This window comes from Papilio machaon, chromosome 3, assembly GCF_912999745.1.
Source record: "Papilio machaon chromosome 3, ilPapMach1.1, whole genome shotgun sequence".
NCBI classification, from domain to species: Eukaryota; Metazoa; Arthropoda; class Insecta; order Lepidoptera; family Papilionidae; genus Papilio; species Papilio machaon.
In genome coordinates this window covers 2465152-2491346 of record NC_059988.1, presented here as the reverse complement: position 1 = coordinate 2491346, position 26195 = coordinate 2465152, and the positions used below count along the sequence as shown (strand labels likewise).

Sequence of the window (26195 nt, the reverse complement as noted above, 5' to 3'; positions counted from 1 at the left end):
TGAAAAACATGCGTTTGCAGCTAACATCTTTCATTAAGTTTGAATATTATAATATCAGCCGTTCTCGCGCTACCCAGTCGGGGCGGTTGGATGACTCATCCCAATACGTTGGGATTCACTGAACGTCGTCGGAGTTTTTATAAGATCATGCACCGGACGTCATATGCAAGTCACGGTTTGTTTGTAACCTCGTAATTATTAAATAACCTCGATTAGTGACAATTTAACTTCCCAACAATGATAGCTTAGTTGTAAGGTATTGGGATTTTTTTCCGGCATTGTAATTCCAAGTTCAAACAACGACTGACTCGTATCACAATGTTTAGGTGTTTCAAAGATACGTATACTAAACAACACAGGCTTTTACACAAGGCGTTACTTCATATATGTCTTTAGCCCTTTTTTTGGTGTCGGGGGGAAATCTGCTAAAGATACCCTGCCTTTAGGGGGAAAGACAAGGTTATGTGGGATTTGACCCACTAAAACCCCCTCGGTGGCCAAACTCCAGTGAAAAAAGAAGAGGATTCCGGGATCTCCAAGGAACACACCGGAACCCTCAGCACTTATCTCCCCAGGAGAATCATTTTCATGTGAATTTCCTGTAATATTCAGTAAACTTTTCACTATGCAAGAAATAAACATTACTATTTATACTTGCCAAATTTATTTGAACTCAATCATAAAATATGTCTTGGAGTTTTATAACAAAGTTTATTGCCTTAATAACTAATTAACAAAGCTTGATTTATTTTAATGGTCAGTTTGAACATCGTATATTGAATAAAAAATGTCTCAGGTAAATTCTGCCAGTTCATCGTACAATGCATTAAAAACTTAAGCCACATTTCGCTTTAAATTTGTAGGATGTTAAAAAAATTGCAACTGTTATATCCGACGATCAAAGGATGGATAATTAAATCAAGTAGTTTCTTCCGCCTCTCAATGCACGTATAAAAAAGATTATTGATGTATCACAGATTTAGTTACTTATCTTATTTACTTTAGTTCGCTACGACGATTTAAAAAAAGATTTAAGTAATTGCTGTAATAATACGATATCCCCTGGAATGTGATGCTCTCACATTTCCCCTCATGTATGCAATTGTTTGAGTACCAAGCAGCAAAGCTTTCTACCATTCTCTTTATCAGCTTATTTAAGGCGCAAGCTTTTTGTATACTATGACGTCATCGAAACTCAATGCAGCATCACAATTCGTGGAAGTTCTATTTTTTTACTTTCCCTCTGTATCATTCAGAAACTCAGGTATACAGTAAAACGTCGAAAAGTGAACGGCGACTATTGTGTACATTTTGAATGAGTACTAAACTGTAAACAAGTTTGAACAGGATTGAATATTATTTCTTTAAAACTTTATCTTCATTGAGTTGTGTCGATAATATTGAATTACTGATAAGTATGTGTAGGAGTAACTAAAACAACGCTTGCTTAGTGCAGACTGCTTTATTGACGTCACTTCGACATAGCGGTCGGGCGCAGCCGACCGTTCCAATATATGCATTGTGCATGCGCATACATAACACCCCTCCCCTTTTAGATAATGAATGTAACCCCAATACATAGAGACATAAAAAGATAGATACATTAATAGGACACAACACATAGTTAAGATAACCCTATACTTCTTCGTCTGAGAGCCTGGGGCGTCTAACCCCTCTAGTAATCGTCACGTTGGGGTGGTTGAACGGTGGCGTGGCCGGAGGCAATCTTGCCTCCTCATCCTCCCCCCGCGATGAGCCAACGACCGCGGAGTCCTGAGCCGCGTCTGCCAACCCTGGTTGTTCAGACGACACCGACGATGTGGGACTCTCTGAGCCTATATCGTCATAGTCCCACGAGTCTACCTTGACGTCTCCTTTGTATAGCCATAATTGATTTTTATGCTTTTTTATTTTAATAGACGAAGTGTTGTCTTGCACCACGTATAAAACTTTTCCGAGTCTCTTTAACACAGTTGCTTGATGCCAGGTGAATTTGTTATTTCCTGCAAACTTTTTATATAACACCTGGTCACCCGGTTTAAAAAATTGTTTATTACAGCCTCGGTGCGCTTCAATTTGCGAACACTGCTTTTTGTTTACAAATTCAGCAAGGGGGACGCACGAAGACGACGGTGAACTAGGATTAATCAAATCTAATCGGGTCCTCAGTTTTCGCCCGTAAACTAACTCGGCGGGAGAAAGGCCTGTGGTGGAGTGAACAGAGTTCCTATAATCAAGTAAAAATTTTAAGAGTCGTAATTTGCATTCCTTCGCCGATCGGCTAGCTAAAAGGCTGCTCTTTATGCCCTTTTTTATAACTTTTACTGAACTTTCCGCTTGACCGTTACTAGCAGGATGATATGCCGGCGTCGTTAGGTGAGTGATACCATTTCCCGCGCAAAAATTTAAAAATTGTTGGGAACAAAATGATGTACCGTTGTCACTAACGATAGTTTTCGGAAGACCGAAACGTGCCATGAAATCGTGTAAACGTTCTATTACTGCATTCGAATTTGAATTAGCGTTCATGTCGTACACTTCGACCCATTTAGTATACGCATCGACGACAACCAGATAGGTGTGACCATTCAGCGGACCTAGGAAGTCGATATGCAAACGGTGAAATGGTTGCGGTGGGAACTTCCACGGTGCCAACTTAGTCCGCGGTGGCGAAGGTCTTAACCGGTTGCATATCTCACACGATCCTATCAGCCGTTCGATTGCGTCATCAACGCCCGGGAACCAAAACCTGGATCTAGCCTCAGCTTTGGTTTTAACGATGCCTAAGTGTGACGAATGCAACTCGTTCAAAATTTTTGGACGTAAAGATTCCGGAATTACGACCTTATGACCTCTCATCAAGCACCCATTTTCTAATGACAGCTGGTTCCTACACAAAAAATATGGCTTAATATTGGAATCAGATTCTTTACTAGGCCAGCCGTTAAGAATATAATTTATAACACGCCGAAAAATTACATCGCGCGATGTTGCATTTTTTAATTCGCCAATCGTAATCGGTAACGAGCCGTCGACGACAAAACAAACGTAAGCGGCCCTATCACACAGCGCCGCGGCGGCGTCTGCGCAAGACGCGCGCCCCACTTCCGCGGACCCCGCGCCGCACTCGCTCACACTCGCCAAGCTCGCGCGCGACAGATAATCTGCACTGTTATCAGCGCTACGAACATATTCTATGTTGTAATTGTACGCGCCTAAAAACATTGCGTACCTTTGTAATCTATTCGCAGATACTTCCGGTATTCCTTTATGCGGACCGAATATAGATAATAATGGCTTATGGTCAGTTCGTAAAATAAAGGGTTCCGTACGGCCGTATAAATATTGATGAAACCTACGGACGCCGAATATTATCGCTGTCGCTTCTTTTTGTATCTGCGAATACCGTTTCTCGGCGGGCGTGAGCGTGCGCGACGCAAACGAGACCGGCCGCTCAGCGCCGTCGTCCCCCACCTGCGACAATATCGCCCCGAGACCAGTGGGAGAAGCGTCCACCGTTAAGATAAGTTTAGCGTTTTGATTAAAATGCGCTAACACTAAATCCGACGCCAGTTTATTTTTTATTAAAACGAACGCTTTCGCGTGCTCCTGAGACCATTCCCATTTATTATTTTTTTTTAATAAATCATATAAGGGCTTAAGTATAGATGATGCGCCGGGCACAAAATTCCTATAGTAGTTGGCCAGCCCTAAAAATGATTGCAACTGGCTGACGTTAGTCGGCACAGGTGCCTCCACAATCGCTTTCACCTTTTCGGGCGATTTTTTCAATCCATTTTTATTTATCACGTAGCCCAAGTAACTAATCTCGTCTTTGAAAAATTCGCATTTATCCTTCTGCAACGTCAATCCAGCCTCCTCGAGTCTCTGCAACACCGAATCTAATCGCGCCAAGTGTTCTTCCCTATTTCTGCCCGTAACCAATATATCGTCGAGTAAACACAACACGCCTTCTAGCCCCGACAGTACAGTCTCCATGGCGCGCTGAAAGATAGCCGGGGCGGAGGACAGACCGAACACGAGCCGCGTATATTGATACAGTCCCCGGTGTGTATTGATACACGTTAACTTTTGCGACTCTTCGTCGAGGCAAAGCTGATTATACGCACTCGATAAATCTAATTTTGTGAACTGTTCGCCACTATGTAATTTGGAAAACAGTTCGTTCACCGTAGGCAAAGGATACTGGTCAACTACTAACTGTTTATTTATACTCACAGCGTAGTCGGCACATATCCTCACGGAGCCATTTCTCTTTAGCACGGGCACTATAGGCGACGCATACTCCGAATGATCTACTGGCTTTAATACCCCTAGATCGACCAATCTGTCGATTTCTTTAGTAACCTTCTCTTTCAAAGCGAACGCTATCGGACGGGCTTTGAAAAATAGTGGTCTCGACTGTTCTTTTAAAAGTAACCTGATTTTATATTTATTAAATTTACCTAACGTATCCGAAAACGTTTTTGAAAACCGAGCTTGGAGCTTTTCTAATGACAGAGATGAGTCGCAATAATTAACAGGAGCCAACTGTAAATTAAATTTCGAAATAAAGTCCCTACCGAGGAGCGCCGGGCCCCCGCCACGTACCACGTATACGTCTAAATTACGGGTTTGCCCTCCATACGAAATATGCGATCGGGTCATAACACCAAGGCAATGAATTGTTTCCCCCGAGTAACCAAGTAACCTTTTCCTAGTTGGCAACAATTGTGTTTTACTGTAATGCCGTCTATAGGTGTTAACTGAAATAACGGTTACTGCGGACCCGCTATCTATTTCAAATTTTAATTTAACCCCATTCAACTCGATACTCTCCACCATAGGCTCCCCTTTAAAAGATCGGATATGAAAACACTCACCGTCGTCGTCGTTCTCGTCTGACTCATTCGTCACCGCTGACGTCACCTGGTTCACTCTTTTGCACATTCGCTGGAGATGACCCTTCCGATTGCATTTTTTGCAGGTGTAGTTGGAGAAACGACAGTCTACCGACCTGTGGTTATAACCGCACACGGAACACTTCACCTTTTTCGACCGACTTTCAGTAGCACTTTGTACACTAGCACTGGAATGTCCGATTTTATACAGCGCATCCGAAGGCGCGGCGACGTCGGCGCTGCTGCAAGACGCGGCGGCTGCGCTGGCGGCGCCCGCCCGCGCGCATCGAATGTTCTCCGCCAACTCCACGGCCTTTGCCAGGGTCAGGCCGCTCAGATCCTTGGCGTAGATCTTCTCCTTCTCGATCCCGTGCTGCATGCCCATAATGAAGCGGTCGCGAAGAGCTTCCTCGAGGTTGCTGAACTCGCAGTGTGCGGAGAGCCCCCGCAACCGAGCCGCCCATTGAGTAAACGTTTCGGTGGGCTGCTGTAGTGCCGCGTAGAAGTTGTGCCTTTCCCCGAAGCCGACGCGCTTCGGAGTGAAGTGGGCGTCCAATAGTTCGAGGATGTCCGGGTAGGGAACCTGCTGCAGCTCTTTCGGCAACGCTAAGTCCGATGCTAATTTATAGGTACCCTCTGAGAATGCACTTAGCAATATCGCGCGTCGCTTTACTCCCGTCGCATCGGTTAAATGGTTTATGTCATTAGCAATAAACCATTGCGTTATGCGACTCTTGTACGTTTTCCACGTCTGTTCACAGTGATCGAAACAAGACAAAACACCAAACTGTCCAACAGACATTTTGAAAAAAAAAAAAATATTCACTACGCGGGTACTTTGGTTTCTCGTCGCCAATGATAAGTATGTGTAGGAGTAACTAAAACAACGCTTGCTTAGTGCAGACTGCTTTATTGACGTCACTTCGACATAGCGGTCGGGCGCAGCCGACCGTTCCAATATATGCATTGTGCATGCGCATACATAACAATTACAAAGGTAAATGCTACTTCAAGAAAATGTCACTTAAAATTAATCCCAATTTTTGATGCATTTTAAGATATAAATTGTGCCATTTTTAACTTTTTAAATTGTTACCAACTGTGTATTATTTAGTTTACAAGTAATTAAATTTATCATAAAAAATAATTAACTACCTATAAATATAACTAAAAAGACTAAAACACAAGCCAGGATTTATTTAAATTTGCTATCTTGGTCAAATGGAACGAATTTTTATTTTTCTTCGTCATAGATTAGTGTAATATCTAACCAAATTGAAATCTTGATGTGTATAAAATTCTAGCTCCAAGATAGAGAGATACAGGGGAAGTTAACAACAGCGTGTTAATATACAACAGTCTATAAGCATCGATAACGTGTATTGGGCATAATTAAGACCCTTTTTCTGGTTCATGAGTTTTAAAAACTCAAAGGATAATGTTTTCAGTAGACTTGTCATAAATTGTAATTCGTAATATTCTTTTTAACAGATACAAAGTTTCTTTATGTCTCAATAAAGTTTTTACTTTTCTCACATTAAGCTGAGTCCTTTTATATCTAATCTAATTTAAATTTATAGTGTATTAAACTTAGGGCTTGTCGTAACTTACAATTAAGTGAAAAATAAACAAAACTAATCCACTTTTATTTGTTATATTGTTATGCATATCGTTGCCGTTTTTGGAACATAAACACAAGTACGAAATGATGTAAAATAAAAAAAAAGACTGAATTATTTTCGAACCTTAAAAAGCCTCAAGATATTGTCACTCCACTACGGAAAATAATACAAATAAATACGACTAAATTCGCAGAATCGTTTGGCCTTCGATTTATAAACATCGTCTTAAGAAAGGACTTAAGACAAGTAAGTACATTACACTCCGGTGTCGCCCCCTGGCGGATCAAGTGACCGACCCAGTGACAGGCGTGTTCGCTCCACTGATGCCGGCAGCCCCACTTGCTCACAGCCCTAAACACTTCCTGCCTGTCTACATTACAATCTCTGCTCTATTTATTGACATGCTTTCGCTAATATACATCCTTGATGATATTAGAAATTCTAATATAAGTTTGTTGTGCTTTCACACATTAAGTATGCAACAGTATTTAGGGTTTACACAGGTGTACATAATCTGAATAGAGCTTTATCTTTCTCGTAAAATATCAATTAAATTTCAGCATCACGAGTAACCTGCAGGTCAAAACTTGTACAAAAAGAAATCGTTTTTTTACCTAAATTCTAAAATACAATCTCACTGATAATGATTTTAGGACGCTTGATAATTTCACTTACCGTTGGTTTCCGAGACCAAAATATGGATAAAAATATCGTCATCCCTGTCTATATCTTTGACAAAACAGAGATAACAATATGTTTTAAGGAGAGATTTTGTACGAGTATAAGAAACCCACGGTTATTCGTGTTCCAAATAACATTCCTTAATTATTTATCTTAATAGTTACAACACTTTACTACTGCATCGTTAAGGAATATTACATCGTTTAAAAGTATTTACTAGAAAATTATCTCTAAATGGAAAGTACCGTAACATTATAGTAAAACTCTGCATTCACGTATTCCAGGATTTTATTTTAAAATAGCCTTTTCGTTACTAGTTTAACACTAATCAAAATAAATTATTAAATCAAACAAAAACTCCCATAACAAAAGTTCTAAGCATATGTTGACGGCGAAAATGGCATTTGTAAATTTCCAAAACTTTTTCGAGTTGTTTAATTATTCAACTCGATATGAATTCATCATATTAAGAATCATATTTACACATAAAATACAATACAGTAAACTCTAATAAAAACACACCTTCATGTACTGCCTTCAAAATTGGTACTAATTAAAAAGAAGTGAAAAGTCTTAGAATAAACGAAATCAGTAACTTAGTTAAACTATATTTCCGGGTAACACTAATTTCTTACTCATAGAGTATTACGCATTGTTAATAAAACTGAGACAAAAGGGGATTCATTATCTCCGTAATAATAATAACATAAGAATGCGCGGACGCAAGTTACAACGGACTCAGTTGGAGGGGTCGTAATCAGCTATAATTCCGAGTATTTCCCCCGGCGATAACACGCTTGTACCTGCCGAGCTTTTGCTATCGTAACTTACATATAATGCGGGTAAGTTGAAGAGTCATGTTGTAAAATATTTCTTCAACGTTTAAAACTGCTTAAAACATATAAAATACTAAATACTACAATATTCAAATACTTATTATAAAAAACTTGAGAGGTGTCAAGGGATACCCGGATGGAATGAAGTTCCTTTCAATTAATTAGTGAAGGAATAAATGTTTATTCTATGAATAAAAAACTTAAGTCTTCACAAGAAGTACATTCTATTTCTATGAATTTTCGTTATATGTTGTCACGTCGTTGCCATGGTGAAGTAGCGCTCATTCGTCTATAGCAAAAAGTGTCGTGACAGCTTTTCGTAAGAATTTTTTCCGTCTAGCGCCCTTTCACAACGCGCGATAAGGAACTTCGTTCCAATAATACATACATATTTGAACACGAGACTCTAAGAAATCGGTCAAAATGAGTGATTTCTTATAAAACAGCCAAAAGTTAAAAATAAAAAAAAAATAACAAAAACTTTGCTTTAATAAAAATCATTGACAATAATCGATGTCGTTTGGTCATTGATTATATAATTTAGTTTCCTGTTTCTAAAGGTTAGATTATAGAAAGAGTATTGTTTGACCATGAAAGTTTTTACAGCAAACTGTATCACCTGCCAAACGCTAAGTCAAAACTACGACCAAAGAAACTCACGGACGAATAGAATTGTTTATATTTACATCACTAATTCTACATTTACTTTAGCAAATCAATTGCCGCGGTTTCAATTTTTTTAATCAATTCCCTATTGTTAAACTTCCTGTGAATGTTAATTTCTGTTGTAATAAGTCTGACCAATGAATTATTAAATATTTATAGTAACCATAAATCTAATAGGTTACGTTTTGAGTAGCGGTATCTCTAGCGAGATATTTTATTTAATAATAAAAAAAGCAGAAATGAAAGATATCACGAGCCGTATTGCCCATTTAAGATTTTTATCATTTGTATGTACTGCCGAGGTATTGAAATTCAGCATCTTTCAATTGAATGAAATGTTTAAAATGTCACACAACTGACTTTTTAAAAGTAATTAAATACATATATATCATAGTAAAACAAAATTATAGCGACATTAGTAGCATAGTATTTTCGAAATAATTGCAGTATAAATTAATGAACAATGATCATATCTAATGTAAAAGAAACACTCATTCTAAATATCCAATAATCAAATACAAACAAGTATTCTCTCACTTTAAACATAGAATTGAAAACATCACTAACATAAACATTAATAACTTCCCCCCTCCCCTTTGAAAATAACGGCTGTTACTTGGCTTAAGGACAGAAGAGCAATAGGAAAAGAGACGACCTTCTGAAATCAGTCGGTTAATAATGGCGTCAGGCGAGTGCAGAATGTGACGGGCGCCACTCGCGCGCGCACCGCGGACCCAACCGCTACTAAACTCACACACACTAACGGTTCAATTTTAAATTTTTTGTTTAAATTAATCTCATGTGCCAGTGAAAAGGATTCTTAAAGGATTTTGTGCCTATTGTGATCGGTGTTACTTATATTGCAGGTTTGTGTAAGCACACTTTATCTTATTATATTTCTTTCTAGTGTAGTCCTTAAGAGGTCCGCATTCGTGTTTTATTGCAATCGGCTCCTTGATGACGCGAGATGATAATATTTGCTATTCGTAAAATTTTCAGTGGAAATGAACAGTAAAATGTAATAAGAATATATTAAATGAAGTCGGCTAAAAATGAATGGAACTCTTATTCAATTTATCGAAGAAAAAATCTTCATCAATATGTTTCAATTTAATTATAAAATAATATGGAATTTATACTTTCATCTCTAAAATAACCTTTAAACTAAATTCGTAATAAATTACATTGGAGTTATGTACAAAAATCTACGAAGTGACCTCGAGACATTTCGTACTTTTAACGTCTTTGGAAAAGACTTCAACGAGATCTATGCGACAAGATCTCGTCATTGTTAATTTTTGATAAAAATATAACATTTCGTTTATTGATATTTGTAACAAATTACAGAGTTATTTATTATTTTACTATTATTAACTAAAGTAACTCATTTAATTAATAATTACTATGGATATATTATTAGTAATATCTTTACAGTATCTGGTAAGATTCAGTTAACAAAATGAAAACACATATGTAAAAAAATCAGAAAAAAAACAAAAATGAAATTATAAAGTTGATCTTTTAAAATGTATTTTTTACTTCTTTGTCTGAGAAAGGCTACCTACCTGTGAACGCCAGCGTTATTTACATTTCCGGCAGGACTTGAGACGCGAAACAAGTTTACAAAAAGATTCTATAAATCTGAAGTTTTATGATAAAATTCCGTGCTAAATGAAATGTATTTAATAAAATTTTATATTAAGTATTGAAATTACTTATTTTCGTACTAATGAAAAAAAATCGTAATTTTTTTACTATTTAATTTAAGTTAATTTTGCTTTGATTACGCTGTTAATTTTGTTTGACGGGACGATATCACAATAGAGAATTAAAAAATATATCACCTGATGTCATTGCCTATCACAGCCAGTATTATTGCTGTAATATTCGCGAATGTTTGAAAACAATACGTTCAGAATTAAATACAGATTTCAATTCCATTTGACGCGATCCTTGCGTACCTCTTACACTTCCTCTTTCATTACGAATACTGTAAAGTATTCCTACTTTGCACTAACACGGTAATTTAATAATGTTCGCAACTTTCAAAAAGACAAGTAACAAGGCCAATAAACCGAGTCATTTCAAATCTGTCATGAAAACGAAAACGAAACTAATGCAAGAAAACTTAACGATTTGTTACATTTTAATTTGTCTTTTTTTATACTACACGGTGGCAAATGAGCAAGCGGCCACCTGAATTCGCCGAAATGGCGAAGCGGCCGCTACCCATAGACATCCGCAATTACAGATGCGTTGCCTACTTTTAATCGACGAAGGAGGAGACGCACAAAAAGAGTATATTTCCTCTTCATATGCATCTCCTTCCCTTTCTCATCCTTTCCTTATAAGAAAAGAGTCAGAAGGGAAAGTCTCCAGTATCACATTCATTAGACGAAACGCATAATTACTTCCACTTCACGCCAGTCTTCTATGTTGTCGTGGTATTGCAATGGGCGAGTCGGCCCATTCGTGCAACAGATTTTGTTGTTGCTGGCGTCTACTACAGTCTGTTGCATTATAAAAACTTTTGGTATTAAATTAAGTCATTCAATTATTTTACTTATCATTTCTTAGTCATTAACAAAGTGAAAAATTTACATAGTTATGTGACAGTAGCTAAGTTGTATGATTTACACTAACATAAAATGTAACTATAATATATAAACAACGTGACCAAGTGTACACGTTTGCGGATATATTCCTTTGAATAGTTATGACACATGACATTAATATATACAATAAACATTCGCTTTTATAATATTGCTAAAATTTACTTTTGAGAGTATAATCTATCCATCAACTTAATTTACATATTTCTTATTTTGTGTATCCATACATTTAATATAGAATTTTACTTAAAATATCGTTACAAGATTAACAAAAAAAAAGAAACACAATTCTTTCTTAACATATATGAGGCAATTTTTGGTAATTTTAAATTACATTACATTTTGTCAAAAACGATTGTTTCATAAATTCCGCACATTATCTCAGTTTCATAATCATAAATTTTTACACATAATAACGTACAAGCATTATTTATTAGCAATACGGAAAAAAATGATAAAATTGGAAAAATACGTATTGTGCAAACTATTTTATCAATAAAAAATATTTATGGTATTTAATTGTGTCAATGGATTTTAAAAATATGTACATATATAGTAACTAATGTCATCAACGATAATATCACTTGACCTAATTTAAACATTGTATCGTCAAAGTGTACCTCTATTAATCTTAATGGTATTAGACCTTTCTTATGTAATTATAGAGTAATTGTAACTTGAGAAAAAGAACTACCTCAATTGCATCTGCACACTTACACTTACACCTTTCTACAAATATATTCATTATATTGACATAATCTTATAATGTAATTGATGTCACATGCCGTTGGGAGCGCGGGGTGCGGGGTGCGGGGCGCGGGGCGGTGGTCAGAGGCCGCTTTCATGAAAGCCGACGTGTGACATCATCGAGGCATTCGAGCCATTCTATTTATCTTAATTATTTTCACTTTTGTTATTTTATAAACGCAATAACACAGTTTTTTCTATTGTGCGTTGAAATAATCGAATTGCATCACAGATAATTTTATTCTTTTACGAAGTCGTTTTATGTAGAAATATTATAAAAAAATTTAAGCTGTATAAACTTAAATTTTATAACCAATAAGTTTGACAGAGTTACCGAAATACAGAGGCTAAAATGTAATTTTACTTCGATCATAAGCTCACATAATTTGTACTAAATATAAAACACACCCCTTACAATTTACATCACAGGTAATTTACGAAGCACCGGTCATTGACAAAACAATGCCATAGCTACTGGTTAGCAACAAGAATTATTAAAAACGTCCATAATTTATTACCATAAATTGTCAATTTAAAACATTGTTCGCTAATAAAAACTTGTCAATAAAGAAGAAAAATAATATGTGATAAATATTTAAAATCCAAACTCGCTTCTTAAACTTTAATAAGATTAGTATTTTGCTTTGTTTTACCTACCATGTTATTTGGTTTGCCAAATACAGGTTGGCAAATATTGAAGTTCTTCGACGCCATCCAATACAAATACTCGTATAATCGGCTCCCCTGTTTTATTTACTAACAACTTACTTGTCTTTTTTGGATACTTTAATTAAACAAGGACAACAGGATGTTGTTAGTAGTGGCGGGAGTGAGAGGGAATGTGCACGCGTTAAGGTAGTAGGAGTGGTGCAGTATGCGTTTTTGCCGAAGCATTGCTACGTATGGTATAAGTTACTAGAGGTTAGCGGGCGCAAAGTAAAAAAATGACGTAGAATTACAATAACAATATTTAATTGTAAACGAATTGTGGCGAAGAAAAGTCGATATTCTTGTCGCTGGCTGACTGAGACGAAAAAAACCTGCTACTATTACCGCATCCGCTCATAACTTGGTGTTCGGTGTTAGACAAAGGCGTTCGCCAGTCGGCCTTCGCGGACCGGTCCCGGCCGCTTACTTTCGCGTTGCACCTCCACTCCACAGCCGAGGTATTTCGGACAAACGCAACTATTTGCCGCGCACACTTGCCGACTGCCGACTAACGCCTAACTCCAAATCATGTTACTAAACAGCGCTGCGTAACTCAGCTCACAGCTTTCCATACTGCTAACGTATTGCAAATATTAACTAACGTTTCATACTCTATGAGTTTAAACAAACATTATAACATAAGGTAGCAAATTTACTTAAGTACATTATTACAAATTATCATGGTGTCTACTCAGATCTATCTACTTTGGTCGCGTGTTTTTGTTTTAAACAAGCCTTCATAGTCGCGGTTTATAATTAACTAGCGACCCGCCCCGGCTTCGCACGGGTGCAATGCAAAATATACCTACTACAGAATGTCCTTATACACAACGTTCACAGCGTTCACATTAGAAACCTTTAAATTTATCAGTGTTTCTCTACTATATTATGCATTTATTATACATACAAACCTTCCTTAAGAATCACTCTATCTATTAAAAAAAACCGCGTCAAAATCCGTTGCGTAGTTTTAAAGATCTAAGCATACATACGGACATACAGCGAAAGCGACTTTGTTTTATACTATGTATTGATTATTGATTATTATTTTCCCTTACCATTGAATCGGCATCGATTAAAATAAATAAGTGGTATACATGAACGTAGGCTGATACTAAAAAAGTACATATACATAAACATGTAATAATGGATTGTTGATATAAAATCATGTGCAGCTATCATAAGACAAGTCACATGATTTTACGTAAGGCATATTATTTGAACATTTCCGCATCATACATCGATTTCATATTTTAATTGGTTAATATTTAATATGTTTTCAATGTTTAATGTTTATTACTTTAAACAATCTTTTATTTAAAATATGTTCTACTATTGACTAGTTAACCTCCATTATTTCGTTTGAAAATACCTTTTTTAAACTTCGTCAGCGCGGGATTTAAATAAAACCTAGTAGCCTATGTGTTCTTCCAGACTATGCTCTACACCTACGCCAAGTTTCATCGAGTTCCACCATCTATCCAACCAAAGGTTAAACTTTAAGTTAGTCCGTAGACTGTATATTCTTTCTTAAATTGTTTTGTATTTTAAATTTTAGATAAAGGTCCTACAAATATCGATTATTATCAGCGCCAGTCAATTTAGATAAGCTGCTTGCTCGTTTCCCTCTACTTAAACAAATCAACCTAGAAATAGAAATATGAACAGAATGTCTGCTAGACTATTAAATAACTTAATGTGATGGGCGAACTCTTGCGTAATAGAATTTTCGGTAACCGGTGTGAGGTAGCGACTATCGAGCAGTGGGTCAACAATTCGTAACGAGGCCGTCATCTCTGCGGGTCGACATTTACATTCGTTTGCGGGCGCGAGGTCCAATGCGTGCTCAGTATTTTGGCACGTGATCACGTGGAAATTTACTGCAAACATGTCTTTACCATTTGTAAATACCACTTTATAAATATTTTTTCGATGTTTGTCGTATGTCTTGTATACGATTAATTGGATTGCAATGATAGTAGATTGTTGAAAGGACGAGAATGGTTCATGGCACAAAATATATAACTATTACTTTTACTTAATGCTTTACCATTGAATTTTCAATTGTTTTAGATCATCTGCACTTAATAGGATTCGTCTTGCACATCTTCGCGTAATTATTTATTAGCAAACATTTATTTCATCAGTAATTTAAATCAAATTTAATAATTCATTGGTTACGAGTTACAAAACTATGAAATTAAGATGTTAAATTACTCACAATAGAACTATAAACCAATAAAACCAATTAAATCTGCTATTCGAAAAATAATTTTAAATTTAGGTCAAGGAAATGTAATTTTAAAAATCTTGGAATATAACCTTCGAAGTGCAATTATCTTACACCTAATATCACACAAAAACGAGGTATGTTTTCTTTTGATGCAATGCTACCTTTTAAATATGAAACGATCGCGCCTTACATTAATGATAATCATCCAATCCATAACCGTCCTCGGTTTTTATGTTAATAATACGTCCAACGTTAAAATGTCATAAGTTACATCACATACAACTAGCAGACCATTCCAGACTTAATGCAGAGATGAAAAAAATCAAGCAGTATTGCTTCTAAACTCGTAAAGCATAAGGTTCAAAATTGTATGTCGAAATATATGCAATCGTTATTTACGACATGTCAGCGAAAGTATGAATTAGTAGGAAATTAGTGCATCCATCCGCAAGGCAGATGCGACGTAAACAAATCTTGATTATAGTTCTATTTGATAATGGACCACAAGACTTGTATCTCTGATTGAATGTTTAGAGTTATGTCTACTTAATGATTACAAGTATAATCCAACTATGAAAAAGTATCTCCTTTAATACTGGTGGTACAACCAGTTACACGTTCCTCTGGTCGAGCTATTAATCATTAAAGTGAGGCATTAACAATCACTTAAATAATTTTTATCATTATGAAATAATGATATGATAACTTACTTATGTGTGTTGAGAACCAATCAGATATACCACGATATAATAAAATGTATGGACCGACATATATGTATATAGCCGTGCTAACTGTTTCGTTTATTAAAAAAGCCTTCTTTCTCACTGTAAAATCTTCATAATAAATGTTACTATAAGTCTTTGACTGTGTACATGTTTTCTAAAACAACGATTCCTAAGCTTTGAACGATAAGAAACAGGTTTCGAAGAGGACGCGGTGTTTACGACAAAACATACTAAAGGTCATAAATGTCTTCGAGGCGATATTATTAAAAGATGTTCAAATAAATTGGCAGATTTTATCACATTAACTCTGGGAATATTTCCATTCTGCATATTATTATATTGTTTGCATACAAACAAGTGAAGATGACACTTTTGACACGCTACAGGGCTGACAACATCACCACATTATTTTCTTATATTGGAACGAAGTTCCTTATCGCGCGTTGTGAAAGGGGGCTAGACGGAAAAAATTCTTACGAAAAGTTGTCACGACACTTTTTGCTATAGTAAGTATGTTAACGACGAATGAGCGCTACTTCACCATGGCAACGACGTGACAATATATAACGAAAATTCATAGAAATAAAATGTACTTCTTGTGAAGACTTAAGCTTTTTATTCATAGAATAAACATTGGTTCCTTTACTAATAAATAGAAAGGAACTTCGTTCCATCCGGGTGTCCCTTGACACCTCTCTAGTTTTTTTCTCATTTTTAGTCAAACAAGGATATCTGAATCAGTGAGAGAGACTACTATCGGGGTTGGTTCTGTCAGAATATATACAAGAAATGTACTTAAACATAGAAAATTACATTAAAAAAATGACATGATAGCTACAGTACAAAGAGTAACTTGTGACATTTTTTGACCTTGATAGGGGGCGCTAGTGTGCTGTCATAATTTTATTTGACTTATCTCCACCGTTTCAGATAACCTTGTCGGTCTGTACCAATTAAAAAAAATCATTCGTAGCATTTTTAATGCATACGTAAATAACGTTTATATTAAGGAGAACTCAAATTTTTGCGTTCCAACGTAATACAATCATTCGATTCTCACAGATATTATTTAAGTCAACATTTTATGAAAGAGACATTAATGTTAAATAATTTTAAGGTATAAACAAAAAGGCTAAAATAATCAAAAACATTGAAGTTAGTAATCAATTTTGTTGATATGTCATACGGGCCATAGTTTAAAAACGATTCCAAACGACCTCTAATATCGCCAAACTTATTTTTAAGTAGAACAAAAAAACATTTTGATAATATGTATATTCCGACCCGCATATTAATTTTCTATTGCTTTACTTTTTGGTTATCCGTCCCCTCACATACATTGATTAAGTTTTTTCATGCGTATACTTAGTAATATAGCACTCATATAATCGAAGCGACGAAACTTAAGATATTTAGTGCTATATATTTGTAGAAATTTAAGTCAGTAACTGACGAAAGTCTTTACAAAACATGTTGTTGACTTTGTCATGAATGATTTGTATGTATGCTTATGAATTGGAAACCCAATAGATTACCTTAACAAGTAAAATACAGAGATTGAAAATTATCGCGGTGTGAGCACCTACCTAGCTTCCTTCACGAGTTATGTGATCATCGCGCTGCCCGTTCGTGTCCACCGTCAGTGATAATTTAAATTTGGCATGATGATAGTAAGAAATACAGTCTTTGTTACTTTAATTCGAAATAAGTATGTTACATTCTACTTAACATCGTTATTAATGACAGATTAACTAAACCGTACTAAAACCTTATGCTCAATATAAGTAGGTAGCGCTGTTTAAAGAAAACTATTCAATGCAGCGCCTATTAGACTACGATCGGGTTATTGCGACAAGGTAAACCACCGACTCGCAATTAATGAATTGTACATTGTCGGCATAATTATGGAGTTAGGATTGGAACTATTCTTTTAGGGTATGTTAAGTATATTAAGGCACTATTTCATAGCGCAATCATAATTTTTCTCTACTATTTTATTGTGTCCCAAACAAAAATTCTAATAACATTCCTAGTAGGCTTAACTATTTAAGAAACAATGTTATTTGATGGCGCAGTAATGCTCACCCTATCCCAGCGGGACATATGAGCAGGGTAGTCATAATCCTTTTTTGAAGTAACTTAAAGCATTCTTTACTTATTATAATTGAATAACTTTACATCTTTTGCTAAACTTTTTCTTTCTTTTTTGCAGATCATAGTCGGAGCTATCGGTTACTGTGATAAGTGAGAAGAAAACATTAAATATAACGAATATTTAATTGAATGTTATCTCGCGCTCGCCATGTGTCTGTGCGAATAGGGTTGTGAAACTGTAAACGCAAACAACTCACTGCCGAAACTAAACTGTTTCCAATTGACTAAGTGAAGTGTCTTACAGTGTACCAACATTGGGCCACGCTCTTAGACTAGGCGGTTTATTCTTGGTAAGTTAACTTTCTTATTATTACGAATTTATTACTACTACTCCACGTATTTTATTACATATACATATATACTTTTTGTTCAACTATTTTTGTTGGTCTGTATTTGTCGTCTTTACCTTCGTAGATTACCTATGTTCCTGAACAGAACCTTGTAGAATAAGTGGAATGCACCTATAATTGTTCATTGTATCCCAAATACAACATTAAATAACGAACACTTAAATATAATTAGTAATAGTATTTTTAATCATAAATAATTCCAATAGACTGATTTATCAGATTCTCTAAACTCTAAGAACAATAAAAACTTCAACTAAAGCAAGAAACAGGCTCGTGTTCTTTAGATGTCAATCTTTAATCAATAAATTGGATTACATATTTATTTGTTTATTGTCATTGAAAATATTCAGGTATTTTCACGTGTTTTTTTTTTAATCAAACATTATACCACTATCAAGGCTTTTATCAACAATGGTCAAGTTTACAGTGACCTTGCTCTGCTTGTACATGGTGTCATTAGATTGAATAACATCAAATACACGAGCGCACAAATCGTTAGCTCATTAATTTACAATCTGTTCCAATGTCACCGGAATTTCGTGATCAACATTTTTATTCATATACATATTGTTTAAGTATTTTATGTGCATTTTATTTCTCTATCTATTCGTCTGTAAATTCCGAAAACTACAATTTGTTTCAAATATTACACATCTATATATATAAAAGAAAGTCGTGTTAGTTACACTATTTATAACTCAAGAACGGCTGAATCGATTTGACTGAAATTGGTGGGCAGGTAGCTTAGAACCAGGAAACGGACATAGGATAATTTTTACTCCGTTTTCTATTATTTATTCCGCGCGGACGGAGTCGCGGGTAAAAGCTTGTCTTCTACATATATAAAAGAAAGTCTTTGTTAGTTACACTATTTATAACTCAAGAACGGCTAAATGGATTTGACTGAAAATTGGTGGGCAGGTAGCTTAGAACCAGGAAACGGACATAGGATAATTTTTACCCCGTTTTCTATTTTTTATTCCGCGCGGACGGAGTCGCGGGTAAAAGCTAGTAGTATTATAAGTATTCTGGTTCAGTTGTAATTTTCTTGGCTATATCTAATATCATTTGCTAACTTAGTAAATACTTCCAAAACATTTTAAAGTAATACCGATTTTTCACTTCAGTATTGCGATTCAACCTTCGAAAGTCGTGACTTGTACTGTAATAATAAGAATTTGCTTTTCCGGGTTAGCAAACGGTTGAGCTCTTTATTATTCTTAGTCTGAGTTTTTGAGAGTGATAGCTGAATTTACACGTGAACTTAGCTGTATAATCTTATGATGCGGACAAAACGAATTTCAGAAGATATATCTTTAAAGAAGATTCAGTAAAAGGTAATAAATATTCACATCTCGCTTACATAATTGAATTAAACAAGTATTTATTTTTCTAACTTAGATATTATTCTCTGATTATTTTTGAAGTAAAACTTCTTTATGGCCCCGGCGTACGATTTTTCTACCACTCAACTATAGAACTACATAAAAATAGTCGTTGGGTAACTAGGTTCTCACAGTGGACCAGTAAATTGACAGTTTGTCGGTAAAACTTCGAGTTGAATTTTTGGCGCGATTCATTTTTCCACTTTGAAAAGAACATTTAAAAAAGACCACTCTCGCTCTTAATGGTCGTAATCACTTAAGTAACGAAGCGACGAAAATCGGTGTTACTTTCTCTACTACACAGAATCGTTAAACTCTAATACATCATTACATACTAGTGTTCATTTATCTGAAATTAGATCGCAATTTCGATTAAAACAACATCGTTGCGATAAAACGTAATAACGACTTACAATCGCCTCTTTCACTTATCAACTGTAACGATTCTATTTGTCACGTAACTGAAACTTGATTTATTATTTTGTACTGTAACACAATGTTGTAAAGAATCTTTTTGATTGCATCCCTTATTAATGGTTAAATGGGTATCATAGTATAATGGTTACCGCGAATCAAAGCCGGATGATGATTGCGACACTGGAAGACAGATTGATGATATTAATTTAGTACCAGTTTGCTCCCACGCGATCAATGTAGCTGTCACCATCGCGTGATGGTGCTGTGGCTTCGACTGACATCCGTTGCGGCCTTGGGGGAACAATGCCAAAGGTCTAGAACGTGGGAAGGTTTATGTTTTCTTAATCATAGTACGCTATTTCGTGTTAACATCACGTATGCTTTGTTTTAACTCGAGTTTTGTCGTAAACATGCAATAACGTTGTCAATTGATAGTAATAACTAGCAATTTATTGCGTGATTCTACACGAGCTTGTAATAAAACTCATCTTAAGTATAACTGAGTCTTTATTAATTGAAAATGAAAAAAACATACTTAGTTAACAAATTAATCTATATATATAAAAGAAAGTCGTGTTAGTTACACTATTTATAACTCAAGATCGGTCAAACTGATTTAGCTGAAAAGTGACGGGGAGGTAGTAGAACTAGGTACTAGAACTAGGAGACGGACATAAGAACTTTTTATCTTGTGTGCATTTTTTTATTCCGCGCGGACGGAGTCGCGGGTAAAAGCTAGTTTTGTATAAAGTAAATAATTCTAGGTAAAGTTCGTATAAAAATAAAAGAAAAATAACTACAAACAACATTTTTTTGCAATTACGATGAAAAAAGTTTTCATAAGTTAAAATGGAATATCGGCCAATTCAGACTGATTAAATTTCAATTATACATAAACCACAACACTTTTATATATACCTATTTACGTCTATTAATAGTGAATTATATTTGTACCTTGAGAAAAACTGCAAGCAAGAGAACGTGACTAGCGAACTAACGGGTGCTGAAACATTTGAGCACTGAACTCGACGCTGATTGCTGAACTGACAAAAAAAATGTAAGAAAGTAATAGTCGCGAAGTACAGGTGAACGCTCGCCAGTCAATTTTTACTTCAGAAAAGTTAGCTATCAATAAAATTGTATCAAATTAATTCTATCCCGTAATTATTCGTAAACTTAAAAGTTTTATTATCCAAACATACTACTTAACGCTGTTGCTATATCTCTGCAGAAAGGTACAAATTTCTTATTATCTAAAAATTATTTAATATCATCTATACAAATACGTAAAACATCGTAATTATCAATTCGCGCAAAAGAAGATAGTTGGCCATACTTATTTTGCTACTTAATATTAAGTAAGCTAATCTGGAGACAGTATTTTAATGCCTTGTTGCTTTACCACTTTATTCAGAGTGGACATCGAGGGCCGACGATTAGAGACCATAAACGAAACAAATTCTTAATTAATTTCATAGTTCATTTCCTATTGGTCGATCACCCTAAGTTTTCTATCATTTGTTGTGTAAACATTTCTTCACCGAAGTTGAACACCCTGAAATCATAATTGTCATAGCTGACGCAACTTTAAACACCGCAAGATTTCCGCAAGATTGTATAAAAATAATCTAACCCCTTACTTCGTACAGCGTGATTAAAAATATTATTAAAGTATACAAGCGACCGACCCTGGCTTCTCCCGGATGGCAAAACATATACGGCCAGCCCGCGATTTAATTTTTCAGCTGTGCGTATTTTATAACCTCTTTATTTTTTTATTGATAATTTTAATAGGGCACAAACAATAACAACTTTATACTAATAGCGTTGCTTTACCTAAGGAGTCAATTTAGAAATCGCCTTGTAAGAGATATCAGGTAAACAAGGTGAGGTGAAGTTTTCAATCGACTCCATTGTATCGCGATGACACACCTCACACGAAAGCTGAACTTGTCGGGGCAAGTGAATGCACTTACGGCCCGGCTTAGCCTCCGCGCTTCTCGTCTCTAGTCGTGAGACCGCCGGAGAAAGTACAGGGTGTTACTTAAACCTATGTCGTTTTATTTGTAACTAAACTTGAAAGGTTTTGTCTTGCTGACAACATGTAGATCGCAATAACAATTCCAATATTAAGCAGCTAACTCTAATCGTGGTAGTAAGACAAAGTTTAATTACAAATGTATATAACGAGAGCAATGCCAACAATGCAAAGTTTTGCAGTACTCGGTTGCATGAGGTGTGGGGCGTGGGGCACGCGGGGGCAGGGACCGCACGGTGCCGTGGAAAGCTCGCCGACCCACATCGCGGTACGGACCTGTTCCCCGCTTTACATAACACCTACTCTCGCTGCCCGCGCCCTGCGCCCTGCGCCATACTGCTCACTCGATTACACTCAATTGCATCGTACGCCTGATCTGTAATTACATAAATTCGAAATTCGAAAGTCGAGGACGATTTTTATCACAGTTTATGCAATCCTTTTTTTTGCATATCTTTTATTTTAATATAACTTAATATTTTATAAACACGACAAGTGGAAAATTTTCAAAACCGCTCAATTCTTGCCCCGGCCACTTTTAAACCGCAAAATACTTTAATAATAGCATATTGTTGCAATTTCCAAAGAGAAATAATGAAAGGAGACAACAAAACGATTAGTTCCGTGGACGTCAGCCGGCAAATCGAATGCAGTCTCGGCTACAGCACGTCTGATGTTCACAGCCGTTGACCTCATAACGAGATATTACCGATTTCGTACCCTTCGATCAACTGTACAAGTAAAAAGTTATACACAGTAACATTGTTTATTTTCATCACAGCCTCTAGACATAGCCATAAGGAAGCATAGAATTCAGATACTAAACTGTACGCTTATAAGTATTTTAAGGTATAATAAATGAATGGTTCATTTTTGTCCTTGTCTCCTAAAATAAACACGCAAAAATGCTTATGATTTCGATTAGTGTAAGTACTTTTTTCAAATTTGTTTATAAAATTGCGGTATAAAAGCGATCAATTATACGTTATCTTTCACACAATTAAAAGAGAAAACATGTCAAAAATAATTTCAATGCTAACGAGTGACTCGAATTTAACCAATTAAATCAGTAGGAAGAATAAAAACTCCGTAAAAGGGATCTTTTAAAATTACCGTAGTGTAGAAAACTTCCACATTGAGCCTATATGACAAACAAGTTTCGTTATAATCTAAACTCAGTATTTCAAAGTGACAGTACAACCTCATAAATAGTCTTGGATACCAGGACATCAGAAAGTTGCCATTAGTAATTCTTACATTCTGAATAAGGTATGACGACTTTCGTCTTAGATAGACGATTAAAGTTGTTTCAATAAGTTGAAATATTATTAAAATTTTAAATTGTTAAGCAATTGGAATTATCTTGAAATCAGCATAATAAATATTGTATAGTAGAGCACACTGCAAGTTCGTGTAGCTTTAAAATTATGATCAATAAGTTGGAAAACTACATGAACATGTTTTATTCTCAAGCATTCTGCAGTGTATAAAATCTATGATCGCGCTGAAACTGTACCCCTTGAGAGTAAAAATAGATTGCATAAATCATTTCATCAATTATCCCTTAACTTACAAACGATCACGAAGGTATAATGAACTTTCGAACAATTTCATATGAAACATCAGTTTTTGTGAACTCGTAGCGTGGTACAAAACATTTTCTCCGTAAGTCCTTACCAGGAGTTGCACACTGCAAACAAACCAGTTTAGGTGCCTTTATTTTATTACTCAATGCAGAAATTATCGGAACTCGATTCACCTTCGAGATGTTATAAAAGTCACGACATTTAAGATGCGCATTAACTAGCAATATCAAAATTTTTTCGCTATTTGAATTACGGAATATTTAAAGGTTGATTATAAGAATAAATATTTTAACTCTTAAATGTTTTGAAATAATTTCAGTTAATTATTTTATAAACAATACCCTTGCATTTAAATTATCATCATCAACTCACTATACGTCCCAAATGAGGGGCTCGGAGCCTACCCTAACTTAGGAGTGACTAGGCCATAGTCAACCACGCTGACCAAGTGCGGTTGACTTCACACATATCTTTGAATTTCTTCTCAGATATGTGCAGCATCACTATGTTTTCCTTCACCGTAAGAACGTCAGATAAATATACATATGTAAATCGAAATTCGAAACACACATTGGTACATATCGGGATTCGAACCCAGGACTTGCAGATTGCAAGTCAAGTGCATAACCCCTGAGCCACCGACGCTCTTAAATATTACATTAAAAAATTTGAGGTTTGCGTTTGCCAAATATCTACTAGTGGACAAAAAAACTAATATCGCTTTTATTCACTTCAATAATCTCTATATGATATTAATAAATAATAATTCTCTTGTGGAAAATTTCCATGATTTTGAATTTTATTAAGTTTTATACGATAAAATTTTATCACCCTATTATGCTACCAAAAATTTAAGTATTATACTCGAATAATAATAAAGTACCAATCATGTCTTTAGACAAATCGAGATTAAACAATTAGATAAGGTGTTATTTTCACACCTACTATTAAAAACTAGCATAAGTAGCATTAATACAGTAGATGTAAAGTAGTAGTTAAGTTATGCAAGAGCCGCATATGACATATGCTTGCAAGGTGTAATTACTGCAGCGTATTCTAACAGTCTGTGCCTTTTAAAGTAATGGAGAACAAATTGGTACATTTGTTCCTCTAGCTTAACATGTTTATTATATTACTGTGCTTTTATTATGGCGCATAAATAAAATTTATACGTCTGTATTAGATTCAAAGATCACACTTCCTCTTTAAAATGTCGAAAACAAATTATATTTTGGACGTATAATATGTATATAGTTACTTATTTACTTGCCTTTAGTATTTATTAAATATATAGTTAACTTACTTACTGCGTACATTTCAAAGTGCGCAATCACTTACCGTGTCTCCACACAATGGACACGTAAATACACGCGGTAATCACATGAAATAAACATATGACACGCGAATTAACCAACACTATATAATATGTTGTACATATAAAACGATAATCACACAATCACAATGACATGGTCACTCTCCAATGACAAAACTGAAAACTAGTAGATTTAGTACAAATGAAAAGCAACGCAAATGCTTAAAATAGCCTAATGAAAAGAACTTAAGCTCGTTCTATTTCAACTGTAAAAGTATTTAAAAGAATAAATGAACATCATTTTTACGATATCAAGCCTAAAGTAAGAATCATAATCAACCATTTGGAGTACATATGAAGGTTTTTTGTACCTTTTCTAAAAAAAAAACTAATTTTCTCAACATACACATTGTAATAAAAAAATCAATTAACTTAGTGGTTAATGTTATCACCCATAAGCTATCTTAAATCTTAATCTAGCAAAATATCAAAAGTGATTGCTTCTAAAGGGGTTTTTCATTATTCAGTATTGGTAACAATCCAAGGTTCATCTGTTTCGTAACTTGCCGCGAATATCAGTTTCGTGACAGAATCTTTAGCGGATTTCACTGTCGTATCGGCCCTGGAGTTATAAAATAGTTTTCGCCGCGAAATCGCAAACAACTTCAATAGATCGTGTTTGTGACTCGTGACCGACTAATCTCTTATGTAGACACCTCTACACATGTGTAAGACACGAAAATAGTTGCTTATATAATAGTTATAGAGCAAATAGCAAACGACTGACTATCACAGTATCTGCTATTGGAAGCCTCCTCGCATTGAGAAGTTTTTCGCTAATTCGCTATTTCTTGTTGATGAAAATTGTTCTTATTATTTAACATTTCTAAGTTACATTCAAATGGAAAACGGAGAAATTGTACATAAATAATTTCATTAATAGTAATTATAAGTAACGTGAAATAAATACAGATCTATTCATTTATTTATTAACTGTCAGTTTTCACTGCTGAAACTCCTATTAAAAAATTATGAGTCCTGATCTTTGAAATAACCAGATTTATAGATTCATACTAGCTGTCGCCGCGACTCAGTCCGCGCGCAGTTAAAAAAAATGAAAAATAGATGTTGGCCGATTCTCAGACCTACTGAATATGCTCACAAAATTTCATGAGAATCGGTCAAGCCGTTTCGGAAGAGTACGGGAACGAAAACTGTGACA

General features: G+C 35.3%; 2 protein-coding genes across 4 annotated transcripts in view; one reads left to right on the top strand and one right to left on the bottom strand.

Annotated features, from left to right (window-relative positions):
- Positions 1-1635: 1635 nt before the first annotated feature.
- LOC123723538 (uncharacterized protein K02A2.6-like) lies at positions 1636-5882 on the bottom strand. Its single transcript, XM_045686548.1, has one exon. It carries the CDS (start codon positions 5866-5868, stop codon positions 1636-1638), a length of 4233 nt encoding a protein of 1410 aa, XP_045542504.1. The 5' UTR covers positions 5869-5882.
- A 3516-nt stretch (positions 5883-9398) lies between these two features.
- LOC106707867 (putative uncharacterized protein DDB_G0282133) overlaps positions 9399-26195 on the top strand; it is a 48792-nt gene continuing 31995 nt past the window's right edge. Inside the window, exons 1-2 of one of the 3 annotated variants that reach the window (XM_014499311.2) lie at positions 9399-9572; positions 17944-18175. The gene's annotated coding sequence lies outside the window, so the exon portion shown is untranslated. Of the gene's footprint in view, positions 9579-17943; positions 18176-26195 lie in introns of all 3 variants that reach the window. The other 2 variants (XM_014499312.2, XM_045685933.1) reach the window with 2 other exon arrangements.

Coding starts and splice junctions, on each gene's coding strand:
- LOC123723538 (XM_045686548.1), bottom strand. CDS start 5,868: ATGCATATATTGGAACGGTCGGCTGCGCCCGACCGCTATGTCGAAGTG.